Raw genomic sequence first — 21,778 nt, forward strand, 5'->3', positions numbered from 1 at the left:
AGGCGGCTCCAGTTGTTAACAACAGTCTCTGAACCACACAATGAATCACACAACTGGACTGAAGGCAGCTGCTGGCACCCGGCACCAAAATCATTCGTTCTACTTGACTTTCCATTACTCTTACTATTTTGTTTAAAGATTTTATTTTCCTTTTTCTCCCCAAAGCCCCCTGGTACATAGTTGTATATTTTTAGTTGTGGGTCCTTCTAGTTGTGGCATGTGGGATGCTGCCTCAGCATGGCCTGATGAGAGGTGCCATGTCTGGGCTTAGGATCCGAACCGATGAAACCCTGGGCTGCCGAAGAGGAGTGCGCGAACTTTAACCACTCGGCCATGGGGCCGGCCCCTACTCTTATTATTTTAACTTTTCGTTCTTCTATGAAACAGGCCCCATGAACTTATAAAGCACTTTATTTCTGCATCTTTCTCAAGCTGTCACTCCTGTGTCTCCCAACTCAGCACGACAGTCTTAAATCTGAGCTGAGAGACACATTTCACCAAGTTCGGATTTACCTCAACGTTACTCAGTTCCTGGTTCATCTTACGAACGAAGTTCTCTTGGGAAAGTTGTTTAATCTTTCTGAGCCTCGGTTTCTTCATCTGTCAAGTGAGATTCATGGGCCTGACCTCCTCGGGGTTCTGTGGGTTGAAGTGAGAAAGTTAATGAGAGAAGCAGGTGGAGACGCCTTCTGCAGGGTTTTCCATGTATGTAGTGCTCGTACATGATCATTTCGACCTTGTTTTCATTTCAGAGTGTGTATTTTCTCTCATTTTATTTTTAATTTCTAGTAGTTTTCTGGCCTTATTAAAATTTGCACATGTTCCTGTGTGAACTGTGTGATGTGTGTCTTTTCACTCACATGTGCGCCAGTGGAAATGAACGGAATCTGTAGGCCGTCTGCTCCCACCTCCCTCATGACATGTTCAGTCGTTTAGGAAACTGAACCCGAACCTGCCACGGTTGGCGGACTGGCTTTCAGAGGCCGACGCAGTGACCACAACACTCCCTTGAATGGGAAGTGTGGATTTTCCTTTCTTTGTTCGCTGAAGGTCTTTGAAACAATGTTCCTCTGGCTCTTTCTCCTTCCCTCTCTTGGAAACCGTGCACAGGTTCCCAGGCCTGGCAGCAGTCGGTAGCCTCAACCTTGGACACTTACCTCGTCATTGAAGACCTCAGTCCCGGGAGTCCTTACCAGTTCAGAGTCAGTGCCAGTAACCCGTGGGGGATCAGCCTCCCCAGCGAGCCCTCGGAGTTTGTGCGACTTCCGGAGTATGGTGAGTGCCAGCCGTGCCCAAGACCCCAGGGGGGAAGCAGGGCACCAGGCCCGCTGTCACACACTCTCTGGCACTGGCCGCTCGTTGGGATGTCAGGCCACCGTGCAAAAGTTGACCTGGATTTGCTCTGCGGCTTCAGTCAAGTAACATTTCAGAGGCCCGATGAAGAGTGTTTCCATAAAGGATCATTTCAGGTGTCTTGGAGCAAAAGTTAGATCTGCCACGCATGTCTGCCGGGTTCCCAGGCACCCATGTGTGTCTCCAGGAGCTGACAGGGGCAGGCAGGAGGCATGAGTCAATGGATGCTCTCTGCCCCTCTTCTGAGACAGGAACAGCAAGCCTGCCCTTCCCTGGGAACTGCTCCCAGGCATTAGTGTACAGGAGGAACAGCCCCATTCACCAATTTAAAGTGGGGAGAGGAAAGCAGTGGATGAAGGATTTGAAGCAAAATGAATATTTGATGGTTTCCCCACCCCCAGCCCTCCCAGAATGTCTTTTCTCAACATTAATACATTTTTATGTAGATGTGTTGAATAATTAAGATACACAGATAAGCAGCTACACAGGAGTATTTGACAAAGGTGGTTCTTATTTTGCCCCCTCTTCACTATCTCACCAAGCCACCTTGGTCCCAGAGGGGCAGGAGGACACCTGTGAGCCTGAAGATATCCCCAAGTCGTGAGGTTGTCGGCAGTGCCTGGGAGTGGACTGTGTGTGATGGGCAGTGAGAGGGGGTCACTGGACTTAAAAGGCAATGAACCTTTGTCCCTCAGGGTTAAAGGAACCCCAGAGTCTCCAGAGGGGCTTCAGAAACCCTCTAGGGCCTCAGGCTACAGCTGTCCCCCGAGTCAATCCGGAAATGCTCCCCAGCCCCGTCTCCACCCCAGCCTGGCTCAGCTCCCTCCTGATGGCTTTGCTCCCGTGGGCCTGTGACTCACTGGGAAACTTGGCCCTGGGTCTCTGCTTCCTCAGAGCTCAGGATGGATCAGGCACCTTGAGCCTCAGCTGCTTGTGCTCTGGGCAGCTGAGGTGATCAGCATCAGAAGAGCCCTTCCTCTCCTCTGGAGCATGAACCAAATTCAGACAACGTAAACAGATATTGGTGTACATGCTTGTGTGCGTGTGTGTAAATCATTGCAGGGAATTAACATGCCACACCAGGTGACACTGCCAAAGACTCTAGCCAGGCATCTATTTTGGGTCAAGCTGAATCATTCAGTAGTCCCGATGAGCTCACTAATGCCTGAGCACAGTGGGTAAGAAAGAGCAGTTTTTAGAATGTTTGGAGCCCGTCCTTTCCTTTTCTCCTTGGTCTTGGAACTCTGCCCCATCCTCTCTGCTGCCTCCTCCCTCCAGCCCCGATTCCAGTGTCTTTTTGAGGCTTCCAAGTGTTTTTCTCTCTCACTTTTAATTTTTTCTACCAAATGTCTATTTTAAAATACCTGGAAGTTACTTTCCGGACTGTCCTGAGTTTTCCCTTTGTTTACGTAGGTGGGGCAGGGAGTCTGACTCCGTTACGTCAGTTTCCCCATGGATGAAATTTTTAAAAATAACATTTCAGAGAATCGTGGCATTTTCCCACTGAGCTAGGCTCCATATTTAGTCATGAGAATTGCTTTGGGGCGATGCTGGAGCTTTGCTGTTAACCTTTTCTTTCTTTCTTACATGACATCCTCAATATCGTGAAGATGCTGCTGCCGATGGGGCCACCATTTCTTGGAAGGAAAATTTCGATTCAGCTTATACTGAGCTGAATGAAATTGGAAGGTAATGACCCCATTTTCTCTTCCTTCCTTCGTGAACACTTAACATCCCCTCAGAATAATGGCTTGCTTTTGTTGTTGTCCTTTTACTAGGTGCATTCTCTCCATAATAAGGAACAGCTAGAATATTTATGTATATTTTCTATTGTTCTTTATCCAGCTTCTTAAGTTGGAGGCTTCACTCATCAACTCTCAGCCTTTCTTCTTTTCTGATATAAGAATCTAAGGCTCAACCTTTTCTTCAAAGTACAATTTTAGCTACATCTCCTGAGTTCATATATGTGGCATTTTCATGATCATTTACTTCTGAATATTTTTCTTTCAACTATGAGTTTTTTCTCTGAACCAGTTGTAATAGAAATATTTTAAAATTTCCAAATGTCTGAGATTTTAAGAAATTATCTTCTTGTTACTGATTTCTACCTTAATTGCACTGTGGTTGGAGAACTTGGTCTATATGATGCTGATTCCTTGATTTTTGTTAGGACTCGCTTTATGAGTAGGGCATGGTCAATTTTCATAAAACGTTCCATGTGTTCCTGAGATGAATATGTAATCACCAGTTGTTGGGTCCAGGTCTCATATATGTCCATATGTCAAGCACATTGTTTTATGGATATTTCTAGTCCAATATCCCCCTTCACACACGCATGCACACACCTCCCTCTCTCTCTTTTTTTTTCAGTATTTTGGTTAGAAAAGTATGTCCTCAAAAATACAAAGGATAAAAATATGACTTTTAACAGAATAATGAAAAATATCTGTCACCTGTCCCACAAAATAGTTGATGGAAGGGAACAGAGGGGGTCGTGGTCCAGGCAAGAGAATGCAGGTAGATCTTTTTTTTTTTTTATTGAGTTATTTATATAGGTTACAATCTTGTGAAATTTCAGTTGTACATTAATGTTTGTCAGTCATGTTGTAGGTGCACCACTTCACCCTTTGTGCCCACCCCCCACCCCACCTTTCCCCTGGTATCCACTAAACTGTTCTTGGTCCATAATTTTAAATTCCTCATATGAGTGGAGTCATACACAGATTATCTTTCTCTCGCTGGCTTATTTCACTTAACATAATTCTCTCAAGGTCATCCATGTTATTGCAAATGGAATGATTTTGTTCTGTTTTGCAGCTGAGTAGTATTCCATTGTATATATGTACCACATCTTCTTTATCCATTCGTCTGTTGCTGGACACTTAGGTTGCTTCCACGTCTTGGCTATTGTAAACAGTGCTGCAATAAACATTGGGGTGCACAGGACTTTTGGGATTGCTGACTTCAAGCTCTTTGGATAAATAGAGAACGCAGGTAGATCTTACAAGCCACCCACCCACCCTGGACCTATACATTAAAGAACAGCCACTCACAATGGGCTATTAGCATCCTCTCCATCTCTGATTGACGTCTCTCAATGAAGCATAAATTTCCTAAGTGGAGTAATTGTGACAGAGGCTCTGAAGAAAGCCAAAATGTTCCTTATTCCTGTTTCTTAGGCAGAGTCGAAATGTAATTCACTGCCTTTCATTACAGAACCTTTCATCAAAAACCAACTTTAGGGGCTGGCTGAGTGGTACAGCGGTTAAGTTTGCGTGCTCCCCTTCGGCAGCCCAGGGTTCACAGGTTTGGATCCTGGGCGTGGATCCACGCACCACTTATCAAGGCATGCTGCTGCAGGTGTCCCACTTGTAAAATAGAGGAATATGGGCACAGATGTTAGCTCAGGGCCAATCTTCCTCAGCAAAAAACACAAACTTTAGCTCTCTTTTCCTCTCTTCTTTGTCTAGCCAAAGAGAAAAAAAAAGGCCAATGGAAATTTATGCAGTGATAATCATGATGATGCTTATTAAGTATCTATAGTGTTACAGATACTATGCAGATATTACACAAAAGTTATTTAATCTGATCCCTATAGCACTGTGAGGTAGTGTTTGAGCAGATTTCCAGTAAAGGAAACTCAAGCTCAGGGGGGTTACATAACTTTCTCGAGGTCCCACAACTAGTAAGTGTAGCCTGGATTCAACTCCTGGGCCACCTGACTCTGGGCCTGAGCTTCTTTGACTAGCATGTGTTGTTTCTCATCACAGTAATTTTTGTCAAAAATAACCCTAGTCATTGAAATCTAGTTTGCTCCATTATATTAAAATTTGTGAAGCTAGATATGATTCCAATAATGAGCAAATCAGATCCCCACCTGGTTCTAAGTGAGACTGGTTCCATCACCCAGACACCTGTTAATCCCTCCCCAACACCTGCTTTTGCTGTTGATAGCCATAGGCTAAGGGATGTTTCACCTAGAAGAGATGGACGTTTCGATATTTCTCAGGGGGGAAATCAGTATTCTGATCTGTTCAAAGCAATCAATGGTTTTTTTAAAATCTCATCTGAAGGGACTGGCCCTGGGGCCTAGGGGTGAAGTTCGGCACATTCACTTTGGCAGCCTGGGTTCAGTTCCTCGGTGTGGACCTGCACCACTTGTTGGCAGCCATGTTATCACAGTGACCAACATATAAAATAGAGGAAGATTGGCATAAATGTCAGCTCAGGGCGAATCTTCCTCAGCAAAAAAATAAATAAATAAAATAAAATCTCGCCTCCAACAACCTGAAGCTTTTCCTGTCTCCTAAGAACAGGCCTCATGTTTTCAGAAAATCCTTTAAAAATGCTGTAGGGTAACAGAATGGAAATAAAACACATAGATGCTTAGATGAGACACATGAAAGATATCTGAGCCAGGGTCACAGAAGTGAGTCAACTTTCTCCAGCACACCTAAACCTGGAATTCTAGGCCTATGTGACTATCTTGGTAAGACTCGCTCTCTAGTAATGACATATTATAAAACCATGGTACCAAAAAAATATCTTCACTCCTGTAGCCCATGATAGAAGCAAAGAGCACATGAGCATAGCATATTTAGCCAGAAATAAACTAGACAGGCACCATTTTGGGGTAAAGAAGTCAGGGAGCCGTCCCCTGGGAATGCTGACTGCTTACCTGTGCAGGATCCAGCAAGGTAGCAGGACCAGGCCTCCAGGTAAGGATGATGGGTGAAGACATCCATCTATCCTCACTCCCTCCTGACGCCACACTCAATCTACAGAAAAGGAATTTTTTTAAAGTAGGCACATAAACCTAAGGACATTGGAAGAATAGACAACAGCAATCAAGTAGGAAAAGCAGAAAAAGAGGTGAAAGAGTGACAAACGACCTAGGAGGCCTGCACAAACTCAATCCAAGTCAGTGGTGGGGTCCAGGCAGAGCCAGGATCGCTTTTGCAGCAGGATTCTCCAAAGGCTCAGGTAAGGGCAGCGCCAAGTTCCTCTGGCAATAGGTGCAAAGAGGATGCTGACGTTGGAAGGACTGGCCGAACTCTGTGAGAGAAGAAGTTGTGGCTCCAGGTCTGCCGGCTTCAGACAGCAGGATGATCCTCCTTCCCTGTCCAGACAGCAGGATGATCGTCCTTCCCTGTCCAGGAAAAGGCTGGAGGTCTAATTTCTGGAACGGGTACAACAGAGTGTTTCTGTCCTTGGGGACGCCAGTGCAGCTGAGAGCAGTGGACCCGTACTCCAAACTGGGTCAGTATGATAATAACAAGTGCTAGATATCAAGCACCCAGCTCTCTTATCCACCAGCCTCCGGAGTGGACAGCGAGGGCTTCACCTCCAGGCAGAAAGGAGGAGGATCTTTCTCAGGGAAGCTGATGAGCCCAAGAGGACAGACTTAAAGATGCTGAGTTTGGAGCTTTCCCAGCTCAACAGTTCAGTCAGATCACCCCACAGTGAAGGTCAAGCTGATAGGCTGCCCCACACTGAGCTCCCAAAGAGCTTCTTAGGCTCCAGCTTGTAAAATGAGCCAAATGCAGGTGCTGGCCACGATGAGGTAAGGCCACGGTAGCCTCTCTCTCCCATGGATTACAAGCAGAATCCCAGGACAAAATACAAAAACAACTTCCTGAGGATTCTGAGAAGTAAATAGCAGAGACTGGGGAGGGAAGTCCAAACTTGAAGAAAGACGAGACAGTGGCAGTGAGCTTTCTGTTTGTTCGTTTTCTCCTCTTCTCCCAGCTTTGACCCAGGAGTGGGTGAAATCAGGGAACTGTAGCATGTACAGACAGCAAAAACTCCAAGAAGAACCCATCCTTCTGGCCAAAAGACAGGGAAAGGGGGTCCCTCGGAGCAGAAGAGAGCAGGAATTTCCTGTTTTTTTCTCTCTTCTTTCTGTCACGGCTTTACCCCAAGGCCATTCATGCAGAACTGCATGACGGTGCAGGAGGCTGAAACTGAGGGAAGCCTATCTTTCTGGCCAAGGAACCACAAAATAAGCCCAAAGGAACCAAAGAATGTGGGGGAAATCTCAGTGAGGGGAGAGCTGAAGAAAGGGAGGCCCTAATTCTGTGTACAAAACAACACAAATCCTGGGCCACTTTCAAGCTGTGTCTATTTAGAACACACAAACAAGCATAGCACGACTTTGAGAACTGAACTAGGACATAAACCACTGCTCAGTCAGCCTGCAGTACCTTCCTAGACGCAGACTAATCTTTGAGTGATGCTCATAAAGGACACTCTTTTGTTTTGGTGAGGAAGATTGGCCCTAAGCCAATATCTGTGCCAATCCTCCTGTTTTTGCTTGAGGAAGATTGTCCTTGAGCTAACATCTGTGCCAGTCCTCCTCTACCCTGCATGTGGGACACCATCACAACACAGCTCAATGAGTGTTGTGCAGGTCCACACCCAGGATTCGAACTCACAAACCCCGAGCCGCCAAAGCAGAGCATGCAAACTTAACCACTATGCTACTAAGCCCGCCTGGGACATGCTTGTCAGAAATGAAGAACGAATTCTACCACAAAAAGGAACAATATTCCTAGTTTACTAAAGGTTCAACTGTGAATAGCACTGATATAATTGCAATAATGTAAACACTGAATGTGGATTTTAGTATAATTATGTTGGGAGAATGGGGGATGGGAAAGGTGGTTATGTGGTGAAGACAGAGGGAGGAAAGAGACTAAAATCCCATCTTCCAGAGTGGGATGGCAACAGATAATAACAAAAACTAAAACTCAAGAAGTAGCCACATAAAACATACTACATTTAGAGACATAGAAGTAAATACCTAAATAGTCACCTAAAATATATTAAACTGCCTCGAGGGGAGGAAAAATCGGAGTGGCTGGAAGGATGGGATAGTCATGCGTTGCTTAACAATGGAATATGTTCTGAGAAATGGGTGATTAGGGGATTCCGTCATTGTGCGAACATCATGGAGTGCACTTACACAAACCCAGGTGGTACAGCCTACTACACACCCAGCCCACATGGTTCTAATCTTATGGGACCACTGTCGTATATGTGATCTGTTGTTGACTGAAACGTTGTTATGTGGCGCACGACTGTACTATTGTTTTTGACAACAAACCTTACTAGAACTAATTGACTTTTTAAACCATAGGATGCATAACTTTGAGAAACACAAAATTAAGAAAAAAAATTAAGTTAGCAGTACCTAGACATGGCCACTAAGTTCAGGAGATCTATCCTCAGCACTCAGATGTTCTCATGCATCCATAGTCCTCAGGAAGGGGTCACTTATGATAACCAAACTCACAAGAGAGTGCTATCAAAAACCAGAATGGCAATTTATGATGATAATTTAAAACAGAACTGCCGGTTTGACCAAGGACTTGCTCACTATACCAAGAATGATGTCTGGTATATAAAAGGCATTCAATTAATATTTGTCTAATACTTTTCTTGATTAACACATTCTCTTCTTTTGGGAAAATCTATAGTGGAAAAAAAGTATTATTATTAGAAAGTTGCTTTGTGAGCGTGGAGGTAGGTCCAGGAGTCGGTTGGACAATCTTAGTGGTGGCCATGGTGTCTGATGCATCCATTTCTGCCAGAGGATGGACTGCTCTTCAGACCATTTGTTCCTGTGCTCATGGGCTAGTGCACCTCATGGATGGGCCTTGGATGGCCCTGCCTTGTCACCTCTTTGACCCTCTCTTTCTCTGCTTCCTTGCTGACCAGTTCTCCTTCTATTTCACTCTCTTAACTTCCTTCCACAGGACTATGGCTGGGTCTGGGAACCATTCTGTCTCTTTTAGATGTGGTTACTTTTGTTAGATGTGAAAACAGCATGGTAGTTCTATATTTTAAAATGTCCTTGGCAATTAGAGATGCAAACTGAAGTATTTATCAGTGAAATAACATGATAACTGGATTTTGCTTAAAATACTCGAGAAAAAAAGAAAGGCATGTGGCAGGAAAGGAATAGATGAAATAAGGTTGGCAAAATGTTGATAATTATTGAAGCAGGCCACTGGGTGCCTAGGAAATCTATTATACTAGTCTCTCTACTTTTGTATATATTAGAAATTTTTCATAATAAAAAGATAATAAATACAAAATAAAATGAAAAATTGCCTCTGAAAAATGTTTTTGAAATTATCATAGAGCAGAATTCCACCTTCTTTTACATTGTTACTGTTGTTATTGTTGCATTTTATAGAAATATGCTCTGTTTAGAAAAGAAAACTAAACCTGTGGTTGATGTTCAAAAAGACAGAAATATATTGACGAAAAAATGTTATGTGTTAGTTTTTCACATCTCAAAAATCCCTAAAATGGTAAGGAAGGAAAAATGGTTTTTCTGAATGACAACATTATAATTGCAAATACGGGAGAGCAGGATTCCTAGTAAAGTGTTGCTGTCTGACCACTTCTGATAAACCTTTTCACATCTTTGAATAAAATGGTACCTCATTGTCGAAAACCTTGGCAAAACACTGTCTCCCTTTTGTTTTCCAGAGGCCGTTTCTCCATAGTAAAGAAGTGCATTCACAAAGCTACCCGCAAAGACGTCGCCGTGAAATTCGTCAGCAAAAAGATGAAGAAAAAAGAGCAGGCTGCCCACGAGGCTGCCCTGCTCCAGCACCTGCAGCACCCCCAGTACATCACTCTGCATGATACCTACGAGTCCCCCACATCCTACATCCTGATTTTGGAACTGTGAGTCCAGGGGTCATCTCTCCAAGGTGGTCCCCAGCTGTTTGGATTACTTATTGTCCACAACTGATGGACACAGTGTCTTATAGTTTACGATGTGTTGTATGTCACATGCACTCTCTCCTCCATTGTTCAAAAATGTTATTCTCATTTTATAGATTAGAAAATCAAAAAATAAGGGAGATCACTAAAACTAGCTCCTTAAAACTAGGAAATGGAGAAGCTGAGACTTGAACCCACGTCTTTCTCACTCCAACTTTCCTTTTCTTTCTATTATGGTCTCTTGGACTGGGCAGGAGTTTAGGGAAAGCTTATTGACAGTGGGGTTATTGTCACAGGAGAGCTGAAATGAAAGAGAGCAGTTTGTGCATCAACCCACTGCCATAGCGTCCCCAGTCTACCACCCAAGAAATGCCTCCTAGGGTGGAACCTTACCTTCAGAGCATTGCACTCATTCCAGATTATCTAGGGACTCGGGCAACCATATACCTGGGGCCACATACTTGACCCCAGACTTCAGCAATAAGGTCACATTCTCCCTACTACTTCCAAAGCCAAGATCATTCTCTGTGGTTCAGAGAGATCTTACAGAGGCCAAAGAGAACAGAGTCTTTTCCAAAGTACTGAGCCTTCACAGAAATGTTATCAATCGGTACTGATGGGGCCCTGAACCTGAAGAGAAGACAGACATTTGCACCGAAGACCAATGCCTTATATGGCCCTGGATGAACTGATGTTTGGGAGAGAAGACCTCCATTTACAGCTTTTCAACTGTCATTCTGTCTTGCTCTTGTGTGCTTGTTAGTTGAGGTGTCTGTATAGGGCCCTGTGAGGCAGTAACTTATAAATTTATTTATGATGAAAGAAAGAAAACCAAAACACAAATATTTTTGGCTACATTTTGTAATTGATTGAAAAGAAACAAGAGGAGACAAAACCAACACTGGTAATATTTGTAATTCTTTTGTGATGCTTAACTTTATATAGCTGTGTAGTAGCTGGTAGATTGTCACTCTGGATTTAACAAATATTCTTATAAACAGCCTTTCAGAGCCTAACCTGTTTGTTGGGAGCTTCCTAACTCAAAAGCAATAGTCTGTTTGACTGTGAACTATCTTTGTCTGCAAGTGACAACATGTTATCCTTCAGTTTCAAGAAGAGATACTGTCACTTGCGTACCATGGTGGTACAGCAGATCCAGAACCTTTGCCCCTGAGATTGCTGATTACCATCCCAAGGGAAGGTGTTGACTACCAGACTGCCACAGTGCAATGGGGAGGAGCCGGGCTTGGAAGGAGGAACCTAGGCTCTGATCCCAGCTCTGAGATTTGGGGCAGTGTAGTTAGCTTCCTGGGCCTCAGCGTACTCACCTGGGAAGTCTGAAGAATTATTTCTGCTTCTCAAGATGTTGCAAGGATTAAATTAGATGAATACTGGATTGGATTAGCTTATCAAACAGTTACTGAGCAGTCACTGTACACCAGCCACTGTGTAGACCTTGGCCAGGGTGGGAAGAACAAAGATGGAAAGATAGAGTTCTCGCCCTGGAGGAGTTGTAAGCCTCATGAGGAAGACCAATAGATAAAGGAGTGAGTTCAGTCTAGCATGGTAAGTGCATACGCGGGAGAGGGTTGCTGTGAGAAGATGGAAAGGTTCTTGGCTGGACTCGAGGTTCAGGGAAGATTTGTGGAGAGGCAGTGCCTGAGCTGAAGCCGGTGCTCAATCTTGGTTTTGCCATGACTGTGGGTCCCCCTTGGGCAGTCATCCAAATCGCTGGTAGGGCTTTTACTACCAGGCAACTGAGGTTCTGCTCCCCTAGTATAGGGCGGGGCCTGGGCATCTGCATTATCCATGAACTTTAAGAGTGAACTTGGTGGCTAAGATGTTCTGGTCTCAGAGCAGCGCTCCTGTGATGTTCTCCCTGAAGCATTCCCAGGAGATCAGGGGATGCATCTAACGAGCCCAGTCCTACTCCATGCCACGCTCACCACTCCCACCCCACCCTGGAGGGTCAGAGGGCAAAGGAGGTCTTCACTGGTCCTCGCCTTTGTTCCTGTCAAGGAAAGCAGGAGAAGAGACCAGTGGGAAGGAAAAAGCTGGAGAGGAGAATGGAAACTTGGCCAGCGGGTTTCAGCTGTGCTGGAAAGTGTTTACTCACTTTGGCTCAAGCTCCTCTGCCTGGGCATTTCCTGGGGATGTGCCTCTCACAGCTCAATGTTCCTTAGAGAATAACTGCCTGACGTATGGTCACTCCTCGCTAAAGAGGGCACAGGGTACCTGAAAATAGTTGTCATTTATTGAGCACTTCCTATGGCTACCATTTATGCTTCAGTACTCATTGTCTCACTTGATCCTTGCACAATCCTCATAATGAAGGTGTTATGATTGTTGTTATTATTCCCATTTTAAAGATGAAGAAACCAAAACACAGAGAGTTTGAATGACTTGCTCCAAGCCCCCAGCCTGTAAGTGGCAGAACCAGGATTCAAGTCTGTATCTGGCTGGCTCCTCATACACTGTTTTCACTCACAGTTTTTAAGATTGGAAAGTTGCGCAAAAGGCAGAGGATTCAAAAGGGGTCAGGAATGCCAGGGACAAACTTTGCCTACTTTCCATTTTCCCCAATTAAAAATTCACAAATAAAAGCAATTTGCAAAACCTATGTGGGGTTGCTCGCAGCCACCAGGTTCTGGTTCATTAGAATATTGCCAAGATCTCTCTCTCTCTGTGAAGACTTTCTCTATTTTGCAATCTAACCCCTTAAAAGGGTGTCAGACCCTTTTCCTTGTGAGCAATTTTAAAAGCTAACAAAACAGAATGTGTCTTAAGTTCACACAAATTTCTTCCCTGAAGCATATGACCTTTGTTATTTATTGATTGACTGATTGATTGATTGAAGTTCTGAGCGTTATTCTAACTTTGGGCTCTAACTAAAATATGCACGTGTGCAACATTGATCTTCACTTACAATAGGGGATGGGATAGGTCTTAGTGATCCTACAGCTCTATATATGCATTAGTTTTCTGTTTCTTTACAAACGTTTTCCTTTGCCTCTTCCTCCCTACTTTCAGGATGGACGATGGCCGGCTCTTAGACTACCTTATGAATCATGATGAGCTGATGGAAGAAAAAGTAGCTTTCTACATCCGGGACATCATGGAGGCTCTGCAGTACCTTCACAACTGCAGGGTTGCACATTTGGACATAAAGGTAAGAAGAAATAGCAACCCTCGCAGGGAAATGGTTAAGTCCCACCTGCCAGTCGTTACCCTTGAGGGATGGAAATTCCCATGTATTTTATTTACTTAGAGGAGACTCCTTATGAATACTCAACAGAAACTAGGTTGTTACACGGTTTAATTGTGTTGTTTGTGAATTAATGAGAACACAGCAGAGTCACAATGACATGTGAGTGGAGAAGGTAGGGAAGCTTTAACGACTTCGTCTAACTTTATCGAAGGAAGCCAATAAATGTCACCTTCTTTTTCACGGTGCTCAAAAAGAAGCTCCTGTTGTCCAAAATGAATAATTTATTCTTGATTCAATGCAGGAGTAAGGAGTAGTTAAGAAAAGATGATTTTCAATGTCAAACAACTTCTCTGAAGTACCACCCACACTTAGAGCTTAGTTTCTTTGAAGCCCGCTATGCACTTTGCATAGGGAATGTCCCACACACCATAGGCTTTATCAAAGAATAGCAAAGCGGCCTAGAACCAGTGGAGTCCTCCTGGTGGTGAAAACAGAGATCTGAACTTGCCTTCTCTTCTCCCTGCCTCCCTGGATCTCCGCAGCCTGAAAACCTGCTCATTGACCTACGGATTCCAGTGCCTCGAGTGAAGCTCATCGACTTGGAGGATGCTGTCCAGATCTCAGGTCACTTCCACATACACCACCTGTTGGGGAACCCCGAGTTTGCTGCCCCAGAAGTGATCCAAGGCATCCCTGTGTCCCTGGGCACAGATATCTGGAGCATCGGGGTTCTGACATATGTCATGCTGAGTGGGGTCTCCCCCTTCTTGGATGAGAGCAAAGAGGAAACGTGTATCAACGTGTGCAGGGTGGACTTCAGCTTCCCCCATGAATACTTCTGTGGCGTGAGCAATGCCGCCAGAGATTTCATCAACGTGATCTTACAGGAAGACTTTCGAAGGCGGCCCACGGCGGCCACCTGCCTGCAGCATCCATGGCTGCAGCCCCACAATGGCAGCTACTCCAAGATCCCCCTGGATACCTCCCGCCTGGCGTGCTTCATAGAACGCCGCAAGCATCAGAACGACGTGCGACCTATTCCCAATGTCAAGAGCTACATTGTCAACCGGGTAAACCAAGGGACGTAGCCATCTCCTGGCCCTTGAGGTTTCACATGGAAGTGCAGTGTGAACCAAAGCAAGACTGAATGTGTCTGTAAATAACTTGGTTAATTATTTCGCTCCATGTGGTTCTCTGGATTGAGAGATGTACCTCTTCAACCTCGTCAGTGGTTATTCAGGGTCTGAGCAGGAGTAAAATCACCCTAAAGCCAGGGGCTTTCCAGAAGGCCATTCAGAAGACAGAAAGATGCAAAGAGTCACTGAAAGTATTAAAAAAGGGGCAAGGATAACAAGAATATTCGCTGTTATAAAACGTTAATTGGGCATTCCAAAATGAGTGGTTTCCTGGGCAAAACTTAAGCTCACTGTAATGAGTATAAAAGGTTTCTGCCTTTGTTGAAATTTTAATCAAAAACTTGTATTTAATAGAGATGTCATGTATGTCAACTCTTCTGGTTTAGATTACTTAGATATAGTTTCTTAATAGGATACAAATACAGTAAAATATATCCCATTCAGGTTTCAGAGTTTTATAATATAGAGATATATATGAAATCAATCGTAAGTAACTTTGAGTGCTCCAGTTAAGACAGTAGTTTATTTACCGAAGCATTACATTGTTTTGACTAAGCACAATTAGATGACAAGTTTTTTAGAGCATTTTATAAATCTTGTATAGAAATCTTTTACCAGAACCTGTGCATTCAGAGAAAGCAATGTTACCCTTTTGCAATCTGTGAACGAGAAGATTTTTCTCTTGGCCACAGGCATTTGACAACATAGGTTCTGTATATGAAATGCTACCCCCAAATTCATTGGCAGCTCAGAGTTCATCTGGCAGGAAAGCCTGCCAGGAAATCAGTCCAAACACAGTAAGAGTTGTGGGGCTATTTTTATGTCTACACTTGGTTTGAAACAGGTTATGAATCTAACAGGTTCATACAAAAGGGCAAATCAAAACCTTTCCTATAGTTCCTACGAACAACGTCACAACACTTTCTGGTGTCTCCTACAGCTGTGGGGTGCAATCCTCAGAAAGTTGGCCTGCTTTGTTTCTACCCCCTTATGGAAGCTAAGGGATACTTACCAAAAGGAGGCAGCCATATAGGCCCTTTAAAGGCCTGGTCCCCAGTCCTTTTTGAAGCCATGGAATAGAATCTGATGTATCATCCTGACAGCACCTTGAGTTTTAGCTGCGATTGCAATACCTATCAGCACTCAGCCGCCGACATTTCCGTGGACTAAAAAGACTGATTGCACTTAGAGACCAACGCTGCTGTCTGGTGTATATTCTCCGTGCAAGATGATTACGAACTGCCCTTTCTTCTGCTGGTGGGAAAAAAAATTAAACCTGGGCATTTCATGGTTTTTCTTTCTGTCTTGTTTTGTTTTTTTTTTCTTCTTTTTATTTTTGTAGATGATCCACCCTTTGTTTTCTAGAATTTGAAAATTGCTGTTATACAAATCATATTTTGAAAATATAACTCAAGTGTTTGTCCAAATCAGGTTTAAGGGCATTGCTTCTCTCCTATAATAGGATTGAGAAGATTAAAATCACGCAGCACAGAGGTGCAATCAGAGAGTTTATGAAGGATTAATGGAACTACAAACATATCTAAATGGAAAAGAATGGTGGAAACTAAGCCTGAACTTTAAAATATAAGAACACTTATTCCCACAGTGGAAATGTGAATTGAATATTCTCATCATTCTTTTCCATTGGTTTCAAAGTCAACTTCCTCATCCACCCTCCACCTCATCCCATCCAAGATTATAGATTAATAAACTAGTAGAAAGGACAAGCAATAAGACTGGATAGCACTTCATATTTCAGGATTAACCAAATAGATGGAAAATGACTCCAACTGTATCTGTTCCTGGGTCATCAAGGCTCCCTTTCTCAGAGCTCTCTCTTGACTAGCCCTCCATATTGATCATTGAAACCCATGTGTATATACAAATACTATATGATACAATATTTCAAAATTTAAAACATATATACTAAAAACTCTTTTAGTAAACATGTCTTCATTATGACATACAGCATAAAAAAAGAAAGCCTGGTCCATAGGGCTTGTCATAGGATAGATCGCAGGTGCTGAGGATTCCAAATATCCATAAAGTACACGTGACAAGTTCTGTTCCATCCATTGTGGAGAACAGAGCCCCCTGCTGAATCATGTTGAGTTTTTATGACCATCTAGGAGACATGCTGAGCTTCTGCTTGAGAAGGATGGGGCCTAGGGCAATGGGGCACAGGTTGCACAGGAGAGCATTAATGAAATCTTGTTGTGGGGAGGGTGTTGGACAGAATGTTAGAGCCCAAGCTTTGATATCAGCTTTTCTATCAGAGTTGAGATGGTCCAGATGTGAAGTAGTGTGGAATTCCCCCAATACACATGTTGGGGAAGTGAGGAGACAGGAAAGGAGTGACGTAGAAATGAAAAGCAGTATGATTTTGTTAATTGGAGCCAAAGTACAATCATTAGAATAGAATGAATTTAATAAAGGCCCCAAGAGAAAGGGTGTATATTTCATATAGTTTGATAACTGGAGAAAACTAACAGGTGGTCCCCTGTCTGCAAAGCTCCTGGTCCCTCCCAACAGGGATGAGATAGCTGTCCTGGTTCAAGAATTCTCCATAGCAAGTTGGAAAGAACAAGGAATCCCAGAAGACAGGGCTGGGAAATGTACTTGAGTTGCTCTGTGGGCAACTGTGGTGAGGCCCGAAGGAGTAGGACCCACTTTCATATACCCATTTTGGCAGAGAGATTGATTACTTTGTGGTAAAGAAGAGAGGAGAGAAAAGAAAATGGTCCATTTCTACTATAATTATGGTAGTTCTTGAAATCAAAACTTAACTAGGAATTAGTGAGAGTAAGCTTCCAGTTGAAATGGGAAAAATAAATATTGGTTAAAGTCACATTTTTCTTGGGTGGCTCATAGTCATTGAATGGGGTTTGGAGGTGTTTTGGGTTTTGTCTTGTAAGGGTGGGATGCAGACAGGAAGAAAAGATCAGGGACAACCCATAATAATTTTGAAAAGGTATAATGACTTACTGCATCTTTTACATTTGTTTCAAATTAAATAGATTTGTAGCCACTTACAGCTGAATGTGGGAAAAACTTTAAGAACAAAATTGTCACGGTGGAGGTGTCCTTCGGGTCTCTCACGGCTACAAACACTCTTGGGAGAGTGGGGAGGAAGCAGAGGAAAAGCTGGATTCACCGCTTTGTGGTTCACAAAGGCTTTATAAATAGTAGTGCCTTTTAGAGGGGAGGATGGGAGATAAAGAAGTTCATTGTATTTAGATTAACTGATAGTGCAGCATTTTCTCTTTATTTTAAACTATCTTTTAAGTGAAAACATCTGAATATGGGGGAGCCTAGGAATTCTTGAGTTTCAACCTCAGCTATTCCTGATTCGTCCTTTCTTACAGAAAGTGTTTTTTCTGCCCCAAATGTCCCCATTGTTAAAATGGGAGTTGTGGAGAAGGAGGGGAGGACATTAATCTCATAGGAATGTTGGAAAAACACCTTTGTTGGGATGTCTAGAAAACACTTTGATTCTTTTAAAGTGCTACACACTGCCAGTGCGAAGAATTTTATTGATGGTGACTTTGAACATTCCAGGTTTTCAATATTCATGTCTTTAGATACTATTTGTAAACTCACGGGATTAAATTCTTTAAACTGATTTTAATTGGAAGTACTAGCTGCTCTTTGTCTAGATGTTATTTGGTCTTAGCCTGTAATTTCAATCATTTAAAAGCTTGTCTACAGAAAAAGGGTAGGAGAGCTGATGCAGCTTATATTAATAAACTGTTTTCTCCAGTGTATCTTACGGCAGACGCAAAGAGTAAGATGCCCCCAAAGCAACTGCCACTCTCCCTTCTCAAGCTTTATGCTTTGGAAAAATTGACAGAGAAAAACCCAAACAGCCACTCTCCTCACTGGGAGGGCAGAAGTGAGAATAAAATATTTTCTGATATCACAACTCATTTCTTTAGAGTCTCACAGGCCTCTATTATAAGAGGCAAATTAAATGCACAGGTAAAAAATTGAACTGTTGGTTTTTGGAGGGAAAATCTTGGATCCTTTTTTTAGATAATTAGGTGTTTCAGGAGTTGCATATTTGCTGTCCTATCGTCTCTATGATTTAGTGCCTGTGACTTAGTCATTACCTTTTTTCTTGCCATGGTGGAAGAGCATGGACATTTAGATTTGTGAGAAGACAAGGGAGAAAACATGTTTTAAACTATCTAATGGTTATTTCCGTGTATTAAGTAAAGCTTTGTCCCATGCATTTGCTAGAGGTGGAGCTATTTCAAACACAAGGGGTTTCTGGAATAGGGCAAAAGTGCAGACTCACCACTTCCTTGTTCAGTTTTGAGAAATGTGGGCCTTATTCCTTTCTCTCCTGGGTAGCATGGCTATGAAGTCTGAGTTGGGCAAACACAGTATTTGACTTATTTACATTATGGTTTTTCTTAACTATTTAAGCTTTAGGGTGCATTTGGAAATGAATGATTAAAGCTGGGGTGGTGTTAGCAAAGATAAGGTTTACACATACTCCACTAAGACAAGCGAAGCTACCATGTTAATATTTCTTTTCTAAAATCTACAAGGCTCTGAGTTGTTTCATTAATTCTAGAGGGTTAAAAAGGGCTGAAATTTGTCCACAGCACTAGAGGTTTTTAATAGAAAATATTATTCATGTGAGAAATCTATACAGACATATAACACAGAAATATCACAGGCCATATTTTCTATGAAAGGCATTTCTTCCTCATTTTCAGTATATGGAGAAGTTAGAGGAGAGGAAAAAGCAATTACTTTAAGACAAATTTTCATCTTTAAGGGACATTTAATAGAAAGCCTGAAATTCATACTCATAGGCTATTGTGCTTTCCTGTCAGCCTGTTTGCTGGGAGATTCTAAAATGGGGTCAGGTTTGGTTTTATTCAAATGATCAAGATTAACTGTTTCTTCAGATAACTGTTATTTCAGATAGTGAGGACAGCTGAGAAAAGGGAAGGTGGTGCGGAAAAGGGCAAATAATTCTTGGAGTCCCAACTCCTGAGGCTTAATTGAAGCAAGCTAATTTGCCAGCCCAGGAACAGCTAACATGAGTTCCACCAATGCCTGACTTCTATCAAGAAACGTACCACATCCTGGAGTATTATGGAGACTGTTACCACGATCTCAAAGACTGTGGTTATGAATCTGAAATGAACAAAACATGCATCTTCTCTTACTAACTGAAGCCATATCTGTCATCTCTGTGTTTGATTTTTTTGACCCTGGTGCTTTTTACTTCTGTTTCTGCCAAACTTCAGCCTACTCTATGGGGAAGGTGAGTAAAACTAGTAGTTAGGACAAATGTGAAGACTGAAAAACTGGAGTCTTCAGAATGAGATCGTAGTCAGATAACAGTAGTGATCAAAGTGCAAACTGTTGGAAAATATGGATATATGTACATCTGTACATGTATATAGTGTATAATACGTATGTATATGTTATTGCTCATATGCAGAAATCTATCCATGTGAAGACAGCCCAGGTGGGTCAGTTTTTCTATTGGAAAACCATTTAGGGACATTCAAAACCATTAGGGCTGATGGGCAGAGTTAGTTTCACTCATCTGGGAATTATTTGTTCCCTTTTGAAGTCCACAAAGCCAAAAACAAAGCCTGAAACATAATGGGGCCATTATTTTAGTTATTCTGTTTACCTGAAGTCTTTATATTCATATCTTTATAGTTGAATTATTAATAGTTGGTTTGCAAACTGCATTGGCACCTTTTGGTTTTGAGCGATCCCTTCCCCACCAAGTATTTTGAGAGTTTGGGGTGGGCTTCTCTGGCCATTCAGATAAAGGGCCTTATCCATAAATGGACAGGTTTCCCCATAGGGACCATTACACATATACATAGAAGTACATGCTTCCATCAGGCTTGTAACAATTGATTTAAAATCACTCCACAGTATTGATAAATAGCTCTATATTTTCAAGGTGCAGAAGAATTCCACAGCCTTAATTATTTCAGTGTCTTGCTGGTCTGCCTTAAGTGTATCTTCTGGGTTTTTGGTTGTCTTATTATTTTTAAGTTTTTCTGCAGTTGTTCATTTTGTATGCACACAATGTCGTTTTGTAAAGGTAGTTGTAAATATTTTATTTGTAAGTCAAAATCATTCATGTGTAATGTTGTAAAGTGATGACCTGCTGTCTTGTTATTATTACTACAGTAAATGTTATGAGTTATGGATGCAACTTCAAAATGTACATCTCACAAGTTATGCATTCCTATAAATATACTATACTCAAGATATTTCTGGTCGTCTTTTCGTTTTCTTTCTAATTAAAACCTTTGTTCACAAAATTTTTTTTTCTCTCTTCATCCATATATATGAAGGGAATATATCACATTATTATTACAGCACATTTTGCCCACGAGTTTGGAAAGAAAGCCACAACTGTGTATCCCAGAGAAATTTTCTAAGGCATTTCTCTAGTCAACTTGCTGAGTAAGCCTCAGGTGTGTGTGGTTAACTTCATGTCTTTCACGTGGCAACTTTGTTAGAACTCGCAGGCCATTTGGGCTGGATCTTACAAGTTTATGTATTATAGTGTGGATTCCAGGGGCCTGGATTAATCTACACAGACACGACCAGGCTTTGAAAGAGTCTACGTGTGCCACTCCAGTGCAAATGAGACTAATTCATAGCACACTGTCAGTCAACTAGAGTGTTAGAGACTGAAGTGTTTTGACTAGTTTGTCAACAAGAACAAAAATGTTTTAATATTTGTGTTTTATTTGATCAAGATTTTACTGCATTTATTCGAAATGAGAAACAACTGTGAAAAGCATGGGCTCTTCACATTGGCTGGTCAGCACAATCTCTTCAGAGAAAATATGGACATATATAAACAATATAGAAATAGAGAAATGAAATCAGAATCAATTTGCTGAGAAACAACCATGAGCCCTACGGTTTTAAGGGTTATTTTCCTTAAGGTATTGCCTTCTACATGTGATGAGGATTTCCCCCACTTTAAGGGATTTATTTGTATAGAACAAATACGCTTAGATTTTCAGATTGGCTGGCAAGATTATCCTCCTGATAACCTTGACACGGATCAATTCATCCTCCTCTACTCTCCTCCCTTCTCTTCCTCACCTGTTGCACTGTTAGTACATTCCAAGAACTTGAAGTACTCTAACCAGAATAAACACTTCCTTCTCCAGAATGCATCCTGCCCGATAAGAGGTAATAAACAATTACCTAAGCGCTTTATAGTCCCAAGTGCAATTTGCTATGACAGTGTCACGTGACAGACATCACGAAGTAACAAGAGTATTGAGTCCTGGTATTGGAGAATTTACACTCTATATGATGAAGCGGCGGTAAGGAG

The 21,778-nt window shown here is 42.4% G+C and overlaps 1 protein-coding gene across 8 annotated transcripts in view; it reads left to right on the forward strand.

Moving 5' to 3' along the window:
• The window catches only part of KALRN (kalirin RhoGEF kinase), a 637,395-nt gene extending 616,702 nt beyond the window's left edge, over positions 1-20,693 (forward strand). For all 8 annotated transcript variants that reach the window (XM_046658061.1, XM_046658067.1, XM_046658063.1 and 5 more), the window contains 5 exons: positions 1,111-1,275; positions 2,964-3,042; positions 9,853-10,053; positions 13,123-13,261; positions 13,843-20,693. In XM_046658061.1, coding sequence (XP_046514017.1) covers positions 1,111-1,275; positions 2,964-3,042; positions 9,853-10,053; positions 13,123-13,261; positions 13,843-14,388 — 1,130 coding nt within the window. In that variant the 3' untranslated portion in view covers positions 14,389-20,693. The remainder of the gene's footprint in view (positions 1-1,110; positions 1,276-2,963; positions 3,043-9,852; positions 10,054-13,122; positions 13,262-13,842) is intronic.
• The last annotated feature ends 1,085 nt before the right edge of the window (positions 20,694-21,778 follow it).

The sequence above is a fragment of the Equus quagga genome, chromosome 4 (genome assembly GCF_021613505.1).
Source record: "Equus quagga isolate Etosha38 chromosome 4, UCLA_HA_Equagga_1.0, whole genome shotgun sequence".
Classification (NCBI taxonomy): domain Eukaryota; kingdom Metazoa; phylum Chordata; class Mammalia; order Perissodactyla; family Equidae; genus Equus; species Equus quagga.